Here is a 16,255-nt window from a genome sequence, read left to right as displayed (position 1 = left end):
TTTATTGGTTTTGCTTCTGTAGAGAACCCAGCCTAAGACACCAACCAAATAAACTATTAGATCATTTCCTAACTTCTCAAGCTGAAACATTGGATGAAGAATCTATGCTTAGTGAGCCCATATCAATAAACTCAGACTGATCCATCTTTATGTTCCTTGCACCATTTTCCTACATCCTTAATAGCCATTCTCACACACGCTCCCCAGGTTTGTTTGTACATATTAGAAAAGTCAAGCAGTCCTTTTAGAGTGTAACATACATCCTCCTGGGTTACACTTTGTACTTCACCTTTTGGGACTCACTGGGACTTAAGATTTGTTATAGGTCTAGAAGCCAAAACCTGTTGGGAAATGTTTTGAGAACATTCAGCCTTGTCTTCTAAAGCATCTGCCTCAGGTGATGTCCCAGGCGATGACCCATAAAGAGTCGCTTTAGATGCAGCTGAGTTAATCCCATTAGATGGGAGTGGAGGGGCTAACAGTTCTGTTGGCAATAATGATTCAATGGAATTTAGGGGCGCAATGTTTCCAGGTTCCTGATTATTTGCCCATATGTCCCATTCCCAGGTTTCAAGGACCGCATTTCTTTCCAATGAATGCCCTCACTTTAACTTCAGGTACTTTTCGAGTTTGTCAGTTAAGTTGGCATTGTAATTCAGCCACTCTTACAATAAAACTCTCAGTTTGGTTTTTGGAATTATCAGCTGTTACTACAAGAAATAAAGCTGTCTTTCAAGGCAGAAATGGAAACTCTGAAGTCATTTATGCAGTGCATGAATTTGACTCTGAAGCCCTGAGCTTTCTTTCACCAGTTTGTCCAGCAATAGTGGGACCAACCAACCAGCTTCTTTATGCTTCTCATTAATACAAAATTGTAGAATGATATCATACATGCAATCACCCAGAGCCTCAGCTTTCGCCAGTACCTGATCTACTGGTGGTAATATTTTGCATATTTGAATTGTCACCTCATACCTTGGATTAGCAGTGCCCTCTTTACTATACTGGTAGCAGAGTCATCAACATCTTTAAGACTAACAAGACTTGGAACCAATTTAGAGAAAATTCATCCTTACAATTTGTGTCTCTAGAATCACACCGTTGGTACCAAAAGTCTTAAGCTGGGTTCTCTAGAGAAGCAAAACAAGTAAAGCATATAAATATATAGAGAGAGACATATATATCAATGAAATGGGTCAAACTCTTGTAGAGGGTGTCATGTCCCAAGTGTGTGGGTCAGAATAGAGGCTTCTCCTGATTCACATAGCTGCAGGGGCTGGCAAACCCAAGATCTACAGGTTGAAGAGCACGGCTCTTGCTCACAGGTTGTGAAGATCGATGAATCCCAAGATCAGCAGGCAGGACTGCAGGCAAGTTGCTAACTCCAGTCCCAAGAACTGGAGGTGAGATGAGCAGGAGCCAGCTGCAGGATTTAGAGCAGGCATAAGACCCTGAGCCCTGCCAGAAGGTCCACCTACACTCACATCAGGCCACATGCCCAAGGAAATTCCCTTTCAACTGATTTGTTATTCACAGCAGATCCCATCATGAGGGTCATCACATATCAAATCTCAACAAGGAAGTGACCACAAAAACACAAGCCTGCCAAAACACTGAGGATAATTGCCCAGTCAATATGACACACAGTCTTAACCATCACACTACTGAACGGCATTTAACATGTAACCTAATTTACAAACTCAGTTATCATCAAAGCACACTCTGCAATAGAAAGAGGAGCTCCCCTGGTCTGCCTTTGCCTGGTCCTTTGTTATAATGCAATGAGTCGCTTTTTTGTGGCCTTTCTAAATCCCACCCAAGTGATCAAGTGGGACTATGCAAATAAGATAATTGTAGCCACCAAGGGGATTGGTCATTTTTGCCTTAAGAGAGAGCTAATTCCAGAACAGAGAGAAGACGTCACCACTCCAAGGAAGACTAGCTAGGAACCAACACATTTTTGGACCAAAGATCCTTGCATTGAGAAGCTCATTGAACCAAGAGTCTCAGACAGAGAGAGAGAGCTGTAGCACCGAATGCAGTGAGAAATGTGGCAGAGACCGAGCAGCAGGAAATAGTGGGTAAGCATTGACGGCACTGTTTTTTTTTTTAATCCCAGACCATGGAGAAAGCTGAGTGTCTTTGGACAAAGGCCAAGGGCCAGGGAGAGTCATATGTGCTAGCATGGCTGGGAACAGGCCGTCCCAATGGACGAACTTTGTCCTGAGTGTTCCTAAGCCTGAACTGTAACTGTTACTTCCCTCATAGACCCCATCATTGTGAATATTGTCTGTGAGTTCTGTGTGGCCATTGCAATGATTTATTGAACCCAGCAGAGAAGTAGAGAGTGTGGTAGGAGGGACGGTTGTTGTCAGAATTGGTAAAGAGAGCTGAGAGAGGAGACATGACTAAACTTCATCTCATAGGAATCAGCCTTGGCCATTGCTCTTGAACCTCTTTCTGCCTTGTGAAGTTCCAGAAGGTCAGACACCATCTGCACATCATTTATACATGTGTCTAGTTTATTTCATGAGAGCAGGAAGCTGACAACAACTCTGACTCTGCTGAAAAATCTTTGAAAAAAACTGGAAAAGATAAATAGCCACAAACACTAACCACATGACAAAATGAATATCATGCTCTCAGGAATCATGTAAACCCATCCTTCCTCCCTCCCCAAGAGGCAGTAAATCAGGGATGTAGAAATAAATTCTCTCTTTAATATGTTGTGAAATGTCCTAATAGCTGTATAACTTAGTGAAGGAATGCAGGCCAGAGATTCTGTTATGGAGGAGCCTGCCTCAAAGTGTGCCTCTCCTGTCATTTCCTGGACATCATTCCGTATTATGTTTCTTATTGTAGCACCTTTTCTGCTGCTGTGAGAGCCGTGCAAGGAGTGCAACAGACCACAACAAGGGCTGATTCTGGTATACCCAAGGTAGGACAGCCTGCTGCTCTACACTCAGATCTGTGGAAAAGGATGCCAGTGAAGAAGATCCTCGGGGTAAGTCAGGTGCACATCTGGGAGAAGACTAATAATGCTGTAAACTCAAAATTGATCAGATTTAATGACAGATACTCTCTCGTACAAGTCTAATATCACATCTACTGATCTTCAGGACAGCAGTATTTGATGTTCGGGCCCTATCACTTGGGAAAAATGGCAGAAAATTCTATGACATCCTGTTTCTATAATCCATGTGGGTCATCCATGATAAATATATTTAACTTTCATGTGGAAGAGCAGCAAAAGAAAAGGCCATGTGTGGACTAGATGGTGTCCACTCCACAGGGTTCCCTGATACCTGATGGCTGCCTATTGTTAGTATCTCTCTCTGGGTCACTTTCTCAGCCAGTCCTGCTCTGAAGATGATGAAAACTCTTTTATCCTCCATGTGTTTCCTCTCTGGGGTCTTAGGTGGATTTCCCTGAAAATAATGAAAGGTGTAAAGAAAGACAGCTTAGTGCTAGTAGAAAGACAGTGAATATAAAAGTTTCTCTGTAGCTCAGGCTTCAAAGCACTGGGACAAAGTCATTGTTAGCACTTTGAATCCTTTTTAATGTCGTTGGACAATTGTACTCAAACTCCCCTAATTTTTGATCTCTGTACTCAGTCATGGCCCCAGGTCCCAGATCCCAAGACCATGCCATATTTGCTCTTTTCTCATTATCCCCTGTAAGGACTCTCCTTCCTTTAGGTCACTTATCCTAACTAGAAAAATTTTTACTAACTCCTTTTTCTCCCATACCTGGGAATGTGACAAAGGAGAGCAACAGTTCTCATAGGAGTACGTATGACATAGGGGGTTGTCATTTTGGGTACCATACAGTGTCTCTGAGGAAGTCCTGGCAGAATCTTCTTTTACTTTGAAATTCCTGGGTCAAAGACCGATATCCCAAGAGATAATTTTGGTAAGTTACAATATTTACAGTTCTTTATATGGAAAAAAATTTTTTTTTATAAGAGACTATCAAGAAGCACGTCTGACTATTCCAAACAATGGAGAAGGAAAGTGACTCAGTGGTTAGAGAAAGGTTGTCTTGGGCACCATTTCTGTGATAGATAATTGGTTTTTACTTTTGTCATCATTTCTAGGTTGTCCAGATCCTGATTGGCTTGATAAACCTCACCTTGGGAATAACGATGATGTCTGTCTCATTGCCATCTGATGGACCAAAACCCATTTCAGTATACACAGGTTACACATTATGGGGGTCAGTAGTGGTGAGTAGAGTACCTTCTGAAATAATTGGAGACAGTGTCTTAACTCTACCTTGTATTTTATAACCTTGAGAAATATATCTAATGTCCCTCTGACTCAGTTTTTTCATATTTAATGTGGAAATAAGAATATAAAAGACTGAAAATTAGGCAAAAGACTGAAAATTAGGCAAATTAAATATTTAATATATATCAGTTATGATATATTACAGTGGCATGTAACCAAAAACCCAACCCAGAATGGCTTATATATTGAAAGAAAAATTAGAAGCATTGATAATTTCAAAAGGAGGTCAGTGGCAAGTCATTTCCACATTGGTCCTTGGTTGGTGATGCAAGAGCTCACCAAGGACTCCTGGTAGACCTTATCAGACTTCTTGTTCTTTTTTTTCTTCTTCTTTTCTTTTCTTCTAGCTCCACCATCACCTTGCTGACCTCACCTCCACCTTCTCTCTCCTTGCCCACTTCACTCCACCTGACTCCCTGGCCTCCTTGTTATTCCTTGAGCCTTAGGACCTTTTTTCCCCTCAATTGGAAATGCTCTTTTCCCATATATCTCCCTTCACAAGTGAGGATGCCCTAGGGCATAGGTGTAGTCTAACAATTTTTACTTCCTTTAAGTCTTTGCTTAAATCTCACTTCTCATTGAGGCCTGTCCTAACAACCACAGTTAGTACTGTAACACCCCACTGCCCCAACCTCAGCACTACTGATGTCTCTTACTCTGTGCTTCTCTTTATTTATTTATTTATTTATATTGTACTGTTGACGAGGGAAACCCTGGTGGCATAGTGCTTAAGTGCTACAGCTGCTAACCAAAAGGTCAGCAGTTCAAATCCACCAGGCACTCCTTGGAAACTCTATGGGGCAGTTCTACTCTGCCCTATAGGGTCACCATAAGTCGAAATTGACTCAACGGCAGAGAGTTTGGTTTGGTTAGTTTTTGTAGATGAAGCTTTACAGAACAAACTAGTTTCGCATTAAATTGTTAGTGCACATATTGCTTTATGACATTAGTTAACAACACCATGACATGTCAACACTCTTCCGTCTCAACCTTGGATTCCCTATTACTGGCTTTCCTGATCCTTCTTGCCTTCCATTCCTTGCTGCTGGGCTAGTGTGCCACTTTAGTCTTGTTTTGTTTTGTGGGCCTGTCTAATCTTTGGCTGAAGGGTGAACCCCCAAATGACTTCATTACTGAGCTAAAAGAGTGTCTGGGGTTCATGCTCTCAGGGTTACTCCAGTCTCTGTCAAGCCAGTTAGTCTGGACTGTTTGGGGAGTTAGAATTTTTGTATACGTTTTCTTCCAGCTCTGTCTGGGAACCTTTATTGTGATCCCTGTTAGAGCAGTCGGTGGTGGTAGCCGAGCACCATGTAGTTGTACTGGACTTAGAGTTGCGGAGGCTGTGGTAGATGTGGTCTATTAGTCTTTTGGACTAATCTTTCCTTTGTATCTTTAGTTTCTTCATCCTCCCTTGCTCACGAAGGGGTGAGACCAGTGTTGTATCTTAGATCCCCGCTCACAGGCTTTTAAGACTCCAGATGCTACACACCAAAGTAGAATGTAGAAGATTTTCTACATAACTGTGTTATGCCAATTGAGCTAGATGTTCCTTGAGACTATGGTCCCCACAGGCCTTAGCCCAGCAATTTGGTTCCTTAGGAAGTTTGGATGTGTCTATGGAGCTTCCATGACCTCACCTTCTACAAGTTTTTCCAGCTTCCCGAATATTGTGTACTGTCTTACCCTTCACCAAAGTTACCACTTGTCTATTGTCTGTTAATTGCTTTTACATCCTCATCCTTCACCTCCCTTGTAGCTATCAAGGGTTGTTTCTTTTTGTGCGTAAACCTTTTCAAGACTTTTTACATTAGTGGTCTCATAAAATGTTTGTCTTTTTGTGATTGATTTTTTTCACTCAGCATAATGCCCTCCAGATTCATCCATGGGATGCTTCCCTGATTCATCATTGTTCTTTACTGTTGTGTAAAATTCCACTGTGTGCATGTACCATAGTTGTTTGTCTGTTCATGTGTCATGGGCATCTAGGTTGTTTCCAACTTTTTGCTATTATGAGCAATGCTGCAATGAACACGGGTGTGCATATGTCTATTCGTGTGACGACTCTTATTTCTCTAGGATATATTCCTACAAGTGGGGTTGCTGGATCATATGGTATTTCTATTTCTACCTTTTCAAGGAAATACCAGATCATTTTCCAAAATGGTTGTGTCATTTTGCTTTCCCACCAGAAGTGCATAAGAGTTCCAATCTCCCTTTGGCCTCTCCAACATATTTCCTGTTTTTTTTTTTGATTCCTGCCAGTAATGCTGGGTGGGGTGAGATGGTAGCTCATTGTAGTTTTAATTTCCATTTTTCTAATGGGTAAAGATTGGGAGCATTTCCTCATGTGTCTGTTGGCGGCTTGAATGTCTTGTTTGTGAAATTTCTATTCATTTTCTTTGCCTATTTTTTAATTGGATTATTTGTCTTTTTGTTGTAGAGGTGTTGGATTTTCTTATGGGTTTTAGAGACCAGACCTTTGTCTGATTTGTAATAGCCAAAATTTTTTTCCTGGTCTGTAGGTTCTCTTTACTTTTTTGGTGAAGCCTTTTGATGAGCATGTGTTTAATTTTTAGAAGATCTCAGTTATCTAGCTTATCTTCTAGAGTTTGTGTGTTGTTGGTTATGATTGTATCCTGTTAATGTCGTGTATGTTTACCTGTGTTTTATTGACTATGCAAAGGGATTCGACTGTATGGATCATAACAAATTATGGATAATATTGTGAAGAATGGGAATTCCAGAAAGCTTAATTGTGCTCATGAGGAACCTATACATAGATCAAGAGGCAGTTTTTCAGACAGAACAAGGGGATATTGATTAGTTTAAAGTTAGGAAAGATGTATGTCAGGGTCATATTCTTTCACCATACCTATTCAATCTGTATGCTGAGCAAACAGTCCAAGAAGCTGGACTATATAAAGGAGAATGGGACATCAGAATTGGAGGAAGGCTCATTAACAACCCGCGTTATGCAGATGACACAACCTTACTTGCTGAAAGTGAAGAGGACTTGAAGCACTTACTAATGAAGATCAAAGACCATAGCCTTCAGTATGGATTGCACCTCAACATAAAGAAAACAAAAATTGTCACACCTGGACCAATGAGCAACATCATGATAAATTGAGAAAAGATAGAAGTTGTCAAGGATTTCATTTTACTTAGATCCACAATCAACAGCCATGGAAGCAGCAGTCAAGAAATCAAAAGACGCATTGCATTGGGTAAATCTGCTGCAAAGGGCCTCTTTAAAGTGTTGAAGAGCAAAGATGCCATCATGAAGACTGAAGTACGCCCGACCAAAGCCATGGTATTTTCAGTTGTATCATATGCCTTTGAATTGTGATGTTGGCGAAGAATATTGAATATTGGATATACCATGGACTGCCAGAAGAACGAATAAATCTGTCTTGAAAGAAGTACAACCAGAATGCTCTTTAGAAGCAAGGATGGCGAGACGGCGTCTTACATGCTTTGGACCTGTTGTCAGGAGGGATTAGTATCTGCAGAAGGACCTCATGCTTGGCAAAGTACAGGGCCAGCAGAAAAGAGGAAGACCCTCAATAAGGTGGATTGACACAGTGGCTGCAACAATGGGTTCAAGTATAACAACGATTATAAGGACGGTACAGGACCGGGCAGTGTTTTGTTCTCTTGTGCATGGGTTTGCTATGAGTTGGAACTGACTCGAAGGCACCCAACAACAACATCATATGCATGTGAAAGCTGAATAAGGAAGACCAGAGAATAGTTGACGCCTTTGAATTGTTGTGTTGGCAAAGAATATTGACTATATCATGGACTGCCAAAAGAACAAACCTGTCTTAGAAGAAGTACAACCAGAATGCTTTTAGAAGCAAGGATGGTGATACTGTCTTACATACTTTGGACATTTTGTCAAGAGAGATCAGTCCCTGGAGAAGGTCATCATGCTTGGCAAAGTACAGGGTCAGTGGAAAAGAGGCAGACCCTCAACAAGGTGGATTGACACAGTGGCTGCTCAAGCATAAAAACGATTGTAAGGATGGCTCAGGACCGGGCCGCATTTCGTTCTGTTGTGCATAAGGTCGCTACGAGTTGGAAACGACTTGATGGCACCTAACAACAACAATGTGGTGTGTTACGGCTTCTAGCATTTATCCTGTTTTTTCTTCTATGAAATTTATAGATTTTGTTTTTGTATTTAGGTCTTTGATCCGTTTTGAATTAGTTTTTGTATATGAAGTGAGGTAGATGGACATCCAGTTTTGCCAGCACCATGTGTTAAAAAGACTGTATTTTCCCTATTTGATGGACTTTTGACCCTTGTCAAAGATCAGGTGACCGTAGGTGGATGGATTTACCTCTGGGTTCTCAATTCTCTTCCATAGGTCAATGTGTCTGTTATTGTACCAGTATCAAGCTGTTTTGACTACCATAGCTGTATACTATGCTCTCAGGTCAGGGAGTGTGAGGCCTCCTATTTTTCTTCTCTAATAGTTCTTTACTTATTCAAGCTTCTTCCTTTTCCATATAAAGTTAATGACTAGTTTTTCCAGCTCTTAAAAGAATGTTGTTGGCATTGGATCTGGATTACATGGTATATGTAAATCACTTTGGGTAGAATTGTCATTTTCACAATGTTGAGTCTACCTATCCATGACCATGGTATGTTTTTCCATGTATGTAGATTGCTTTTGGTTTCTTGCAGTATTGTTTTATAGTTTTCTTTGTATAGGTCTTTTACATCCCTGGTTAGATTTATTCCTAAGTATTTTATTTTTTGAGGGGCTATTATAAATGGTATTGTTTTCCTGATTTCCTTTTCATTGTTCTGTTTATTGGTGTATAGGAATCCAACTGATTTTTGTATGTTTATCTTATATCATGCTAATCTGCTAAATCTTTCTATTAGTTTCAGTAGTTTTCTCGTGGAATCTTTTGGGTTTTCTTAGTATCATATCATCCACGAATAGGAACAGTGTAACTTCTTCATTACCGATTTGTATGTCCTTTATTTCTGTCTCTTACCTCGTTGCTCTAGCTAGGATGTCCAACACAATGTTAAATAGGAACGGTGATAAAGGGCATCCTTGTCTTCTTGTTCTCAAGTGGAATGTTTTCAGCCTATCTCCATTAGGAATGATGTTGGCTTTTGGTTTTGCATAAGGTGCCCTTTATTATGTTGAGAAATTGTCCTTCTATGACTATTTCATTGAGAGTTTTTATCAGGAATGGGTGTTGGACTTTGTTAAATGCCTTTTCTGCATCAATTGAGAGGATCATTTGATTCTTTTATTTGTATAGTGGGTTACATTGACTGATTTTCTAATGTTGAACCATTCTTGCATACCTGGTATGAATCCTAGTTGGTCATGTTGTGTTATTTTTTTGATATGATGCTGAATTCTATTGACTAGAATTTTGTTGACAATTTTTGCATCTATATTCATGAGAGATATTCATCTGTAATTTTCTTTTTTGTGGTGTCTTTGCCTGGTTTTGGTATCAGAGTTATGCTGGCTTCATAGAATAAATTCGGAAGTATGTCTCTTTCTATGTCCTGAAATAGTTTGAGTAGTACTGGTGTAATCTCTTCTCTAAATGTTTGGTAGAATACTCCAGTGAAGCCATCTGGGCCAGAGCTCTTTTTTGTTGGGAGTTTTTTTTTTTTTTTTGAATTACCTTTTCAATCTCTTGTCATGGGTCTGTTCAGATTTTCAACACCATTTTGTGTTAGTTTGGCTAGGTAGTGTGTTTCTAGAGATTTGTTCATTCCCTCTAGGTTTTCAAATTTGTCAGGTTGTAGTTTTTCATAATACTGTGTTATGATCCTTTTTATTTCAGTTGGGTCTGTTGTAATGTCCCCCATTTCATTTTTTGTTTGGGTTATTTGCATCCTCTCCTATTTTTCTTTTATCAGTTTGGCCAGTGGTTTATTTTGTTGGGCCTTTCAAAGGACCAATTTTTGGTTTTGTTGATTCTTTCTATTGTTTTTCTATTCTCTATTTCATTTATTTCTGCTCTGATCTTTATTATTTCCTTTCTTCTGTTGGCTGTGGGCTTTTTTTTTTTTTTTTTGCTCTTCTCTTTCTATTTGTTTGAATTGTATAGCTAGTGTTTTGATTTTGTTCCTTTCTTCTTTTTTGATGTTTGCTTCTCTTGCTATAAATTGACCTATAAGCACTGCCTTTGCTGTGTCCCAAAGGTTTTAGTATGATGTGTTTTCATTCTCATTTGATTCTAGGAATTTTTTGACTCCATCCCTGATTTCTTCTATTACCCAGTGGTTTTTAACCAGCGTGTTATTCAGTTTCTTGTAATCAGTTTTGTTTTTTTTTTCATTGTTCTTCCTGTTGTTAATTTCTACCTTGATGGCGTTGTGTTCTGAGAGGATACTTTGTATTATTTCAATGTTTTGGATTTCGTTGAGGGTTGCTCTGTGGCCTAAGATGTGGTCTATTCTTGAGAATGTTCCATGTGCATTGGAAAAAAATGTGTACTTTACAGCTGTTGGGTGGAGTGTTCTATATATGTCTGTGAGGTCAGGTTGGCTGATTGCGCCCTTTAGCTCTTCTGTATCTTTGTTGAGTTTCTTTTTAGATATTCTGTCCTTTACCGAGAGCGATGTGTTCAATTGTCCTACTATTGTTGTGGAACTGTGAATTTCTCTTTTCAATACTCTTAGAGTTTTTTTTTTTTTTTTTTTAATGTATTTTGGAGCCTTGTCATTGGGTGTGTAGATGTTTATTGTGGTTAAGTCTTCATGAAGAATTGTCCCTTCAATCACTATGTAGTACCCTTTTTCTTTTATGGTGGATTTTATTTTAAAGTCCGTTTTATCTGAGATTAGTATTGCCACTCTTGCTGTTTTTTGGTAGTTGTTTGCTTGATATATTTTTTCCATCTTTTGATTTTTAATAAATTCATATCTTTTTTTCTAAGGTGTATTTCTTGAAGGCAGCATATTGATGGATCCTGTTTTTTCATCCATTCTGTCACTCTGTGTCTCTTTATGGGTGGATTTAGGCCATTCACATTCAGCATAATTATTGATAGATGTGAGTTTATTGCTGTCATTTTGTAAAGTTTGTGTGTGTGTGTGTTTCTGTGTGGTGTTGTTGTTTTATTTTTTCCTCTTATACTCCTGTGCTGAATTCATTTTGTTTGTGGATTTTTTTTCATTTCTTTTGTTTTTGTAGATTTTGTTTTTACTGAGACTTTTTGTTTTTCTTCTTTATTTTGATGAGTAGGTTTGTTAACTTTCTTTGTGGTTACTTTGAAATTTACCCTTATATTCCTAGATTTGAACCAATCTATTTTTACTTGGTATCGCTTTGTCTTCCTCTCTGTTAGAAAGTTCAATACCTAAACCATTTATTCACTCTTTATTGTCCTGACATTGTTGTCGTTTACAGATTAACCTCTCTGGTTCCCTGTTGTAATTCTTTTGGTTTTGGATAGTCCTTGAGAGTTCATTTCCTATGTTGGTATCTGCCTGGTGCAATCTTGCATTGCAGATTCAGGCTGTGGTCTGATATTGTTTGTTCTGAGACCAGAGTACCCCCATTAATAATTCTTGTAAGTTTGATTTGGTTTTTATATATACCCTTAATTTCTGTGTACCTGGAAATGTCTTAATGTCACCATCATATCTGAACAAGAGTTTTGCAGGATATATTATTCTTGGTTGGCAATGTTTTTCTTTCAAGGTTTTATGTATGTCAGGGGTGTGATGTTCAGTGCACAGTGCAGCTAGGCAGGTAGGAGGGGGTCGGTTTTGATGTATAGAGCTAAGATGGGTATGGGAGAGAGGAGAGACAGGAGAGAGGATCAGGAGCCAAAAACAAACAAAAAAATTGCTAAGGGAGCTTGTCGTTGGAGTGGGGAGATGAGAAAGTGAGAAATGGAGGAAAACAAAATGGGAAAAAAAAAGAGTAAGGGAAAAAAATAAAGAAATAAGTAAATAAAAATTGGAAAAGAAAAGTCTCCAAGGATCCCACCGGTGAGGCTTAGAAAACTGGGAAAGTGGTTCCCAGGCTGCGCAGTAGGGCCTTGCTAGAAGGATTAGGGTGTTACACAGTGCCAGAGATTCAGGAGACAGGAAAAGAAGGTAAGTGTAGAGAGATGAAAAACTGAGAAATAAAGAAAGGCAAAAAGAAAAGAAAAAGAAATTCCCTCAGGGATCCCAACAGTGCAGCTGTGCAGACTGGTGAAATGGCTCCCAAGTCACACAGTACAATCCAGCTAGAATGGGCTCCCAGGCCCCAAGCCTCAAAAAGAAAAAGAATCAAACAAAACAAAGAAAAGAAAAAAAGGCCAGGGGATACCACCGGTGTGGCAGCAGGTAGGGGAAGCTGTTCTCCCATCGAGCAGTGCTTCCCAGCTTTTTAAGAAGTATCAAAGATGGCACAGGGAGCCACATGTTCCAGAGAAAGGAGGGGGTGGTGCTGAGCGGCATGGAAGAAACCAAAAGAAGTTGAAAAAAGCAACAGCAGCAACAAACAAATGGCATTGTAGCAGCCAGCCAGTGTGGGCGCTGTGAATCCAAGAGGCAAGGGGCCAAAGCCGGGGCCTCTTGTCCAAAAGACTGTAGCCAGCAGGAGGCAGAGGTGGATAAGCAGTACGGGAGGGAAGGCCAAGGGTGTGGGAAAGCATATATTGCTGTTTACCAGGTGCTCTGTCTCCTGCTGTGATCTCCTGTAAGCTGCTTTCCCGTATTCCCTATCCTCCAGTCTCCAATCTGAGCGGGGTGAATCCAAGCAGCATGGACCTGGCACTTCTTGGCCAGCCTAGTGACCGCAGCCAGCTATGAAGTGGGGTAGGTCAAGGAGGGAGGAGAAGGATGGTGGTGGGGAGCGTATATCGCCGGTTACCAGGCGTTCCGTCTCCCAATGGAAGCTCTGTGAAGCTGCTTTCCTCTTCGCCCTGTCAGCCAATCTCCGACAGAATTCCAAGATGGCGAATCCAAGCTGTGTTAGCTGATAGGGGACTTCCAAACATATCTCTCCTCGCTCTGTTTTCTCTGTCAATTTCTTATTCCATTTGGTGCTTGGCTGAGTTCTTTATCACTTCATTTGACCCTTAGGGTTCAAGGATCAACATTTGTCTCTGTTTTACTTAGTTTTTCAGGTTTTTGCTGTGGAGGGACAGTGTGGTGCTTCCATCTATAGCTCCATGTTGGCCGGTAGCCCCATATCAGACTTCTTGTCATCGCTCAGTGTTCAGAATTGTTTTATATGCAAATTCCCAAAACAACTATGGGCAGTGGGATAAACTTGCCATTATTGGTTTGGACTCATCAAGATTCACCACTGTGATAGGGGAGGGTTCATTCTACCTGAAACTCATGGGACACTAAACAAAATGATGATTTTGTTAGTAGGGAAGAGAAAGGGAGGTAGTTGTTATGCAGGCAATTTATAGTGTCTGGCCCAATGACTACCAAGTCTTAGTAAATGGTTTAGGTTAGCAAACAGGACTATTAGATAAATATTGTTTTATAAGTTTAATAACAATAACTATGATTAAATTTAAAAACAGAAAATAAAAATTTAAGAAGTGATCAAGTTTCATTCACTAACAATAGGGGAAAACTTTATGGCAATATTTCTGTTAAAATCAGGGACCTGATTTAGGCATTCAGGGGCTTCCATTTATTTACATCTACAAAGTTGAGAAGAGATAGGTTAGAACTGATTTTATGCTCCCGTTGCCTATTTACACAGAGGTTCAAAGTTTGAAGTATAGCAAATGGTATCTTATGTCTGGAAATGCTTTATATATCTAATAAAATTAATGTGAATAGTACCAAAACCAAAAATCAAACCCATTGCCTTCAAGGTGATTCCGACTCAAAGTGACCCTATAGGATAGGCTGCATAGGGTTTCCAAAGAGTGGCTAGTAAACTTGAACTGCTAACCTAACCAGACACAAATGCTTAACCACTGTGCAACCAGGGTTCCAATGCCAGTAATAGCTATCTTTAAATTCTTACTATGATTCCAGTACCACTCTGTCAGTTTGTTGTACTGTGGTGGCCTGTGTGTTGCTATGATGCTGGAAGCTATGACACTAGTATTTGAAATACCAACACTGTCACCCATGGTGGAACAGATTTCAGCTAGCTTCTAAGACAGGCTAGGAAGAAGTACCTGGTGGTCTACTTCTAAAAAAAAAATAAAAAATTGGTCAGTGAAAACCTTATAAAGAGCAGCAGAATTTGTCTGATATAGCGCCGAAAGATGAGCACCTCATGTTGGAAGGCACACAAAATATGACTGGGGAAGAGCTGCCTCCTCAAAGTGAAGTAGACTTTAATGAAGTGGGTGGAGTCAAGTTTTGGGACCTTCATTTGCTGATATGACATGACTCAAAATGAGAAGAAACATCTGCAAACATTCATTAATATTTGGAACAGGATGTACAAAGTATGAATCTAGGAAAATTGAAAGTCATCAACAATGAAATGGAATGCAAAAAGATTGATATCCTAGGCATAAATGAGCTGAAATGGACTGGTATTGGCCATTGTGAATCAGACAATCATATGGTCTACTATGCCAGGAATAACAAATTCAAGAGAAATGCCATCGCAGTCATCATCAAAAATAACACTTCAAGATCTCTTCTGAAATAAGATGCTGTCAGTGTTAGGATATATCCATATGTCTTCAAGGAAGACCCATTAATGTAACTATTTTTCAGATTTACTCACCAACCACATTGCAGTGATAATTACTGCTGATTAGAATGTGAAAGTTGGAAACAAAGAAGGAGGATCATAAGCTGGAAAATATGGCCTTGTTGATAGAAATGATGCTGGAGATCACAAGACAGAATTTTGCAAGACCAAAAAAAAAAAGAAAGAAAGAAAACCAACAAACAGGTTGCCACTGAGTCAATTCTGACTCATACTGACCTGATAGGATGAAGTAGAACTGCCTCAGAGGGTTTCCAAGGAGCAGCTGGTGGATTCAGACTGTTGACCTTTTGGTTAGCAGCTGTAGTTCTTAACCACTGCTCCATCAGGGATCTTACTACCTGTTAATTGGAAATACTTTTCTTCAACAACATAAACAGCAACTATACAGGTGGACCTCACAGGTTGGATACCACAGAAATCAAATTGACTACATTTCTGGAAAAATTTGATAGAAAATCTCAATATCATCATTCAGAACAAGGCCATGGGCCAAATATGTAAAAGACCATTGATTGCTCATATGCAAGTTCAAGTAGAAGGTAAAGAAAATTAAAATGCAAGCCCATGAGAGTGAAAGTATGAACTTAAGTATATCCCACCTGAATCGAAAGACCATCTCAAGAATAGATTTGACACATTGTACACTAACCATCAAAGTCCAGACAGCTTGTGGGATGACATCAAAGACGTTACAAAAATGGTGGGCAGTAGGGTCTGATCTCCTCTAACTTCATGAAAGGGAAGGAGAATCAAAGTCAACAGCCCAAGGCTGCTTCTATGGGTTGCAGGTGAGACATGCCTCCTCTCTCTGCCGTCTTTACCAATTTTGACACCAACGTTTGTCCCACAGAACTGCCTAGTTCTCTGCTGAGTTCAATAATTCATTGCAATGGCTACAGAGAGCTCACAGACAATTCTTACAGTAATGGGGTATATTAGGGAAATAACAGGTTATGATTCAGGTTCAAGAATGCTCAGGTTACAGTTCGTCCATCAGGGACAGCCTCTTCTCAGCCATGCCTGCAGAAATGCCTCTCTCTGGCCACTTGGCCACTGCTCAGCTCAGGCGAGTGTTTTAACATTCTTTTACCTCTGCTGATAAGTGCCCTGAGGCAATCCACTCCTCAAGTAAGCATCTTCCCAAAGGCACTTAACTCCAGCTCAGTGGGTCTGCACACCTACCTCTACCAGTGCCCAGAGGCATCCTACTCTGCCAGCAAGCCTTCTGCCCAAAGGCACTCAACTTTCTTGTGCTGTGGGCTGGGAAGTTCACAGCTC

General features: G+C 40.1%; 2 protein-coding genes across 7 annotated transcripts in view; both read left to right on the top strand.

The window, feature by feature from the left end:
- The window catches only part of LOC126080896 (membrane-spanning 4-domains subfamily A member 4A-like), a 382,640-nt gene that overhangs the window by 296,964 nt on the left and 69,421 nt on the right, over nt 1-16,255 (top strand). The gene's annotated exons all lie outside the window — the stretch shown is intronic.
- LOC126080879 (uncharacterized) overlaps nt 1-16,255 on the top strand; it is a 137,333-nt gene that overhangs the window by 108,019 nt on the left and 13,059 nt on the right. For 3 of the 6 annotated variants that reach the window (XM_049892071.1, XM_049892072.1, XM_049892073.1), the window contains exons 5-7: nt 1,911-2,081; nt 2,863-3,004; nt 4,097-4,225. In XM_049892071.1, the coding sequence (XP_049748028.1) occupies nt 1,911-2,081; nt 2,863-3,004; nt 4,097-4,225 (442 nt within the window). The remainder of the gene's footprint in view (nt 1-1,910; nt 2,082-2,862; nt 3,005-4,096; nt 4,226-16,255) is intronic. The other 3 variants (XM_049892074.1, XM_049892077.1, XM_049892076.1) reach the window with 1 other exon arrangement.

This window comes from Elephas maximus, chromosome 7 (assembly GCF_024166365.1).
Source record: "Elephas maximus indicus isolate mEleMax1 chromosome 7, mEleMax1 primary haplotype, whole genome shotgun sequence".
NCBI lineage: Eukaryota > Metazoa > Chordata > Mammalia > Proboscidea > Elephantidae > Elephas > Elephas maximus.
The sequence above is the reverse complement of the archived record's forward strand: the minus strand, read 5'-3'. Positions and strand labels throughout refer to the sequence as shown.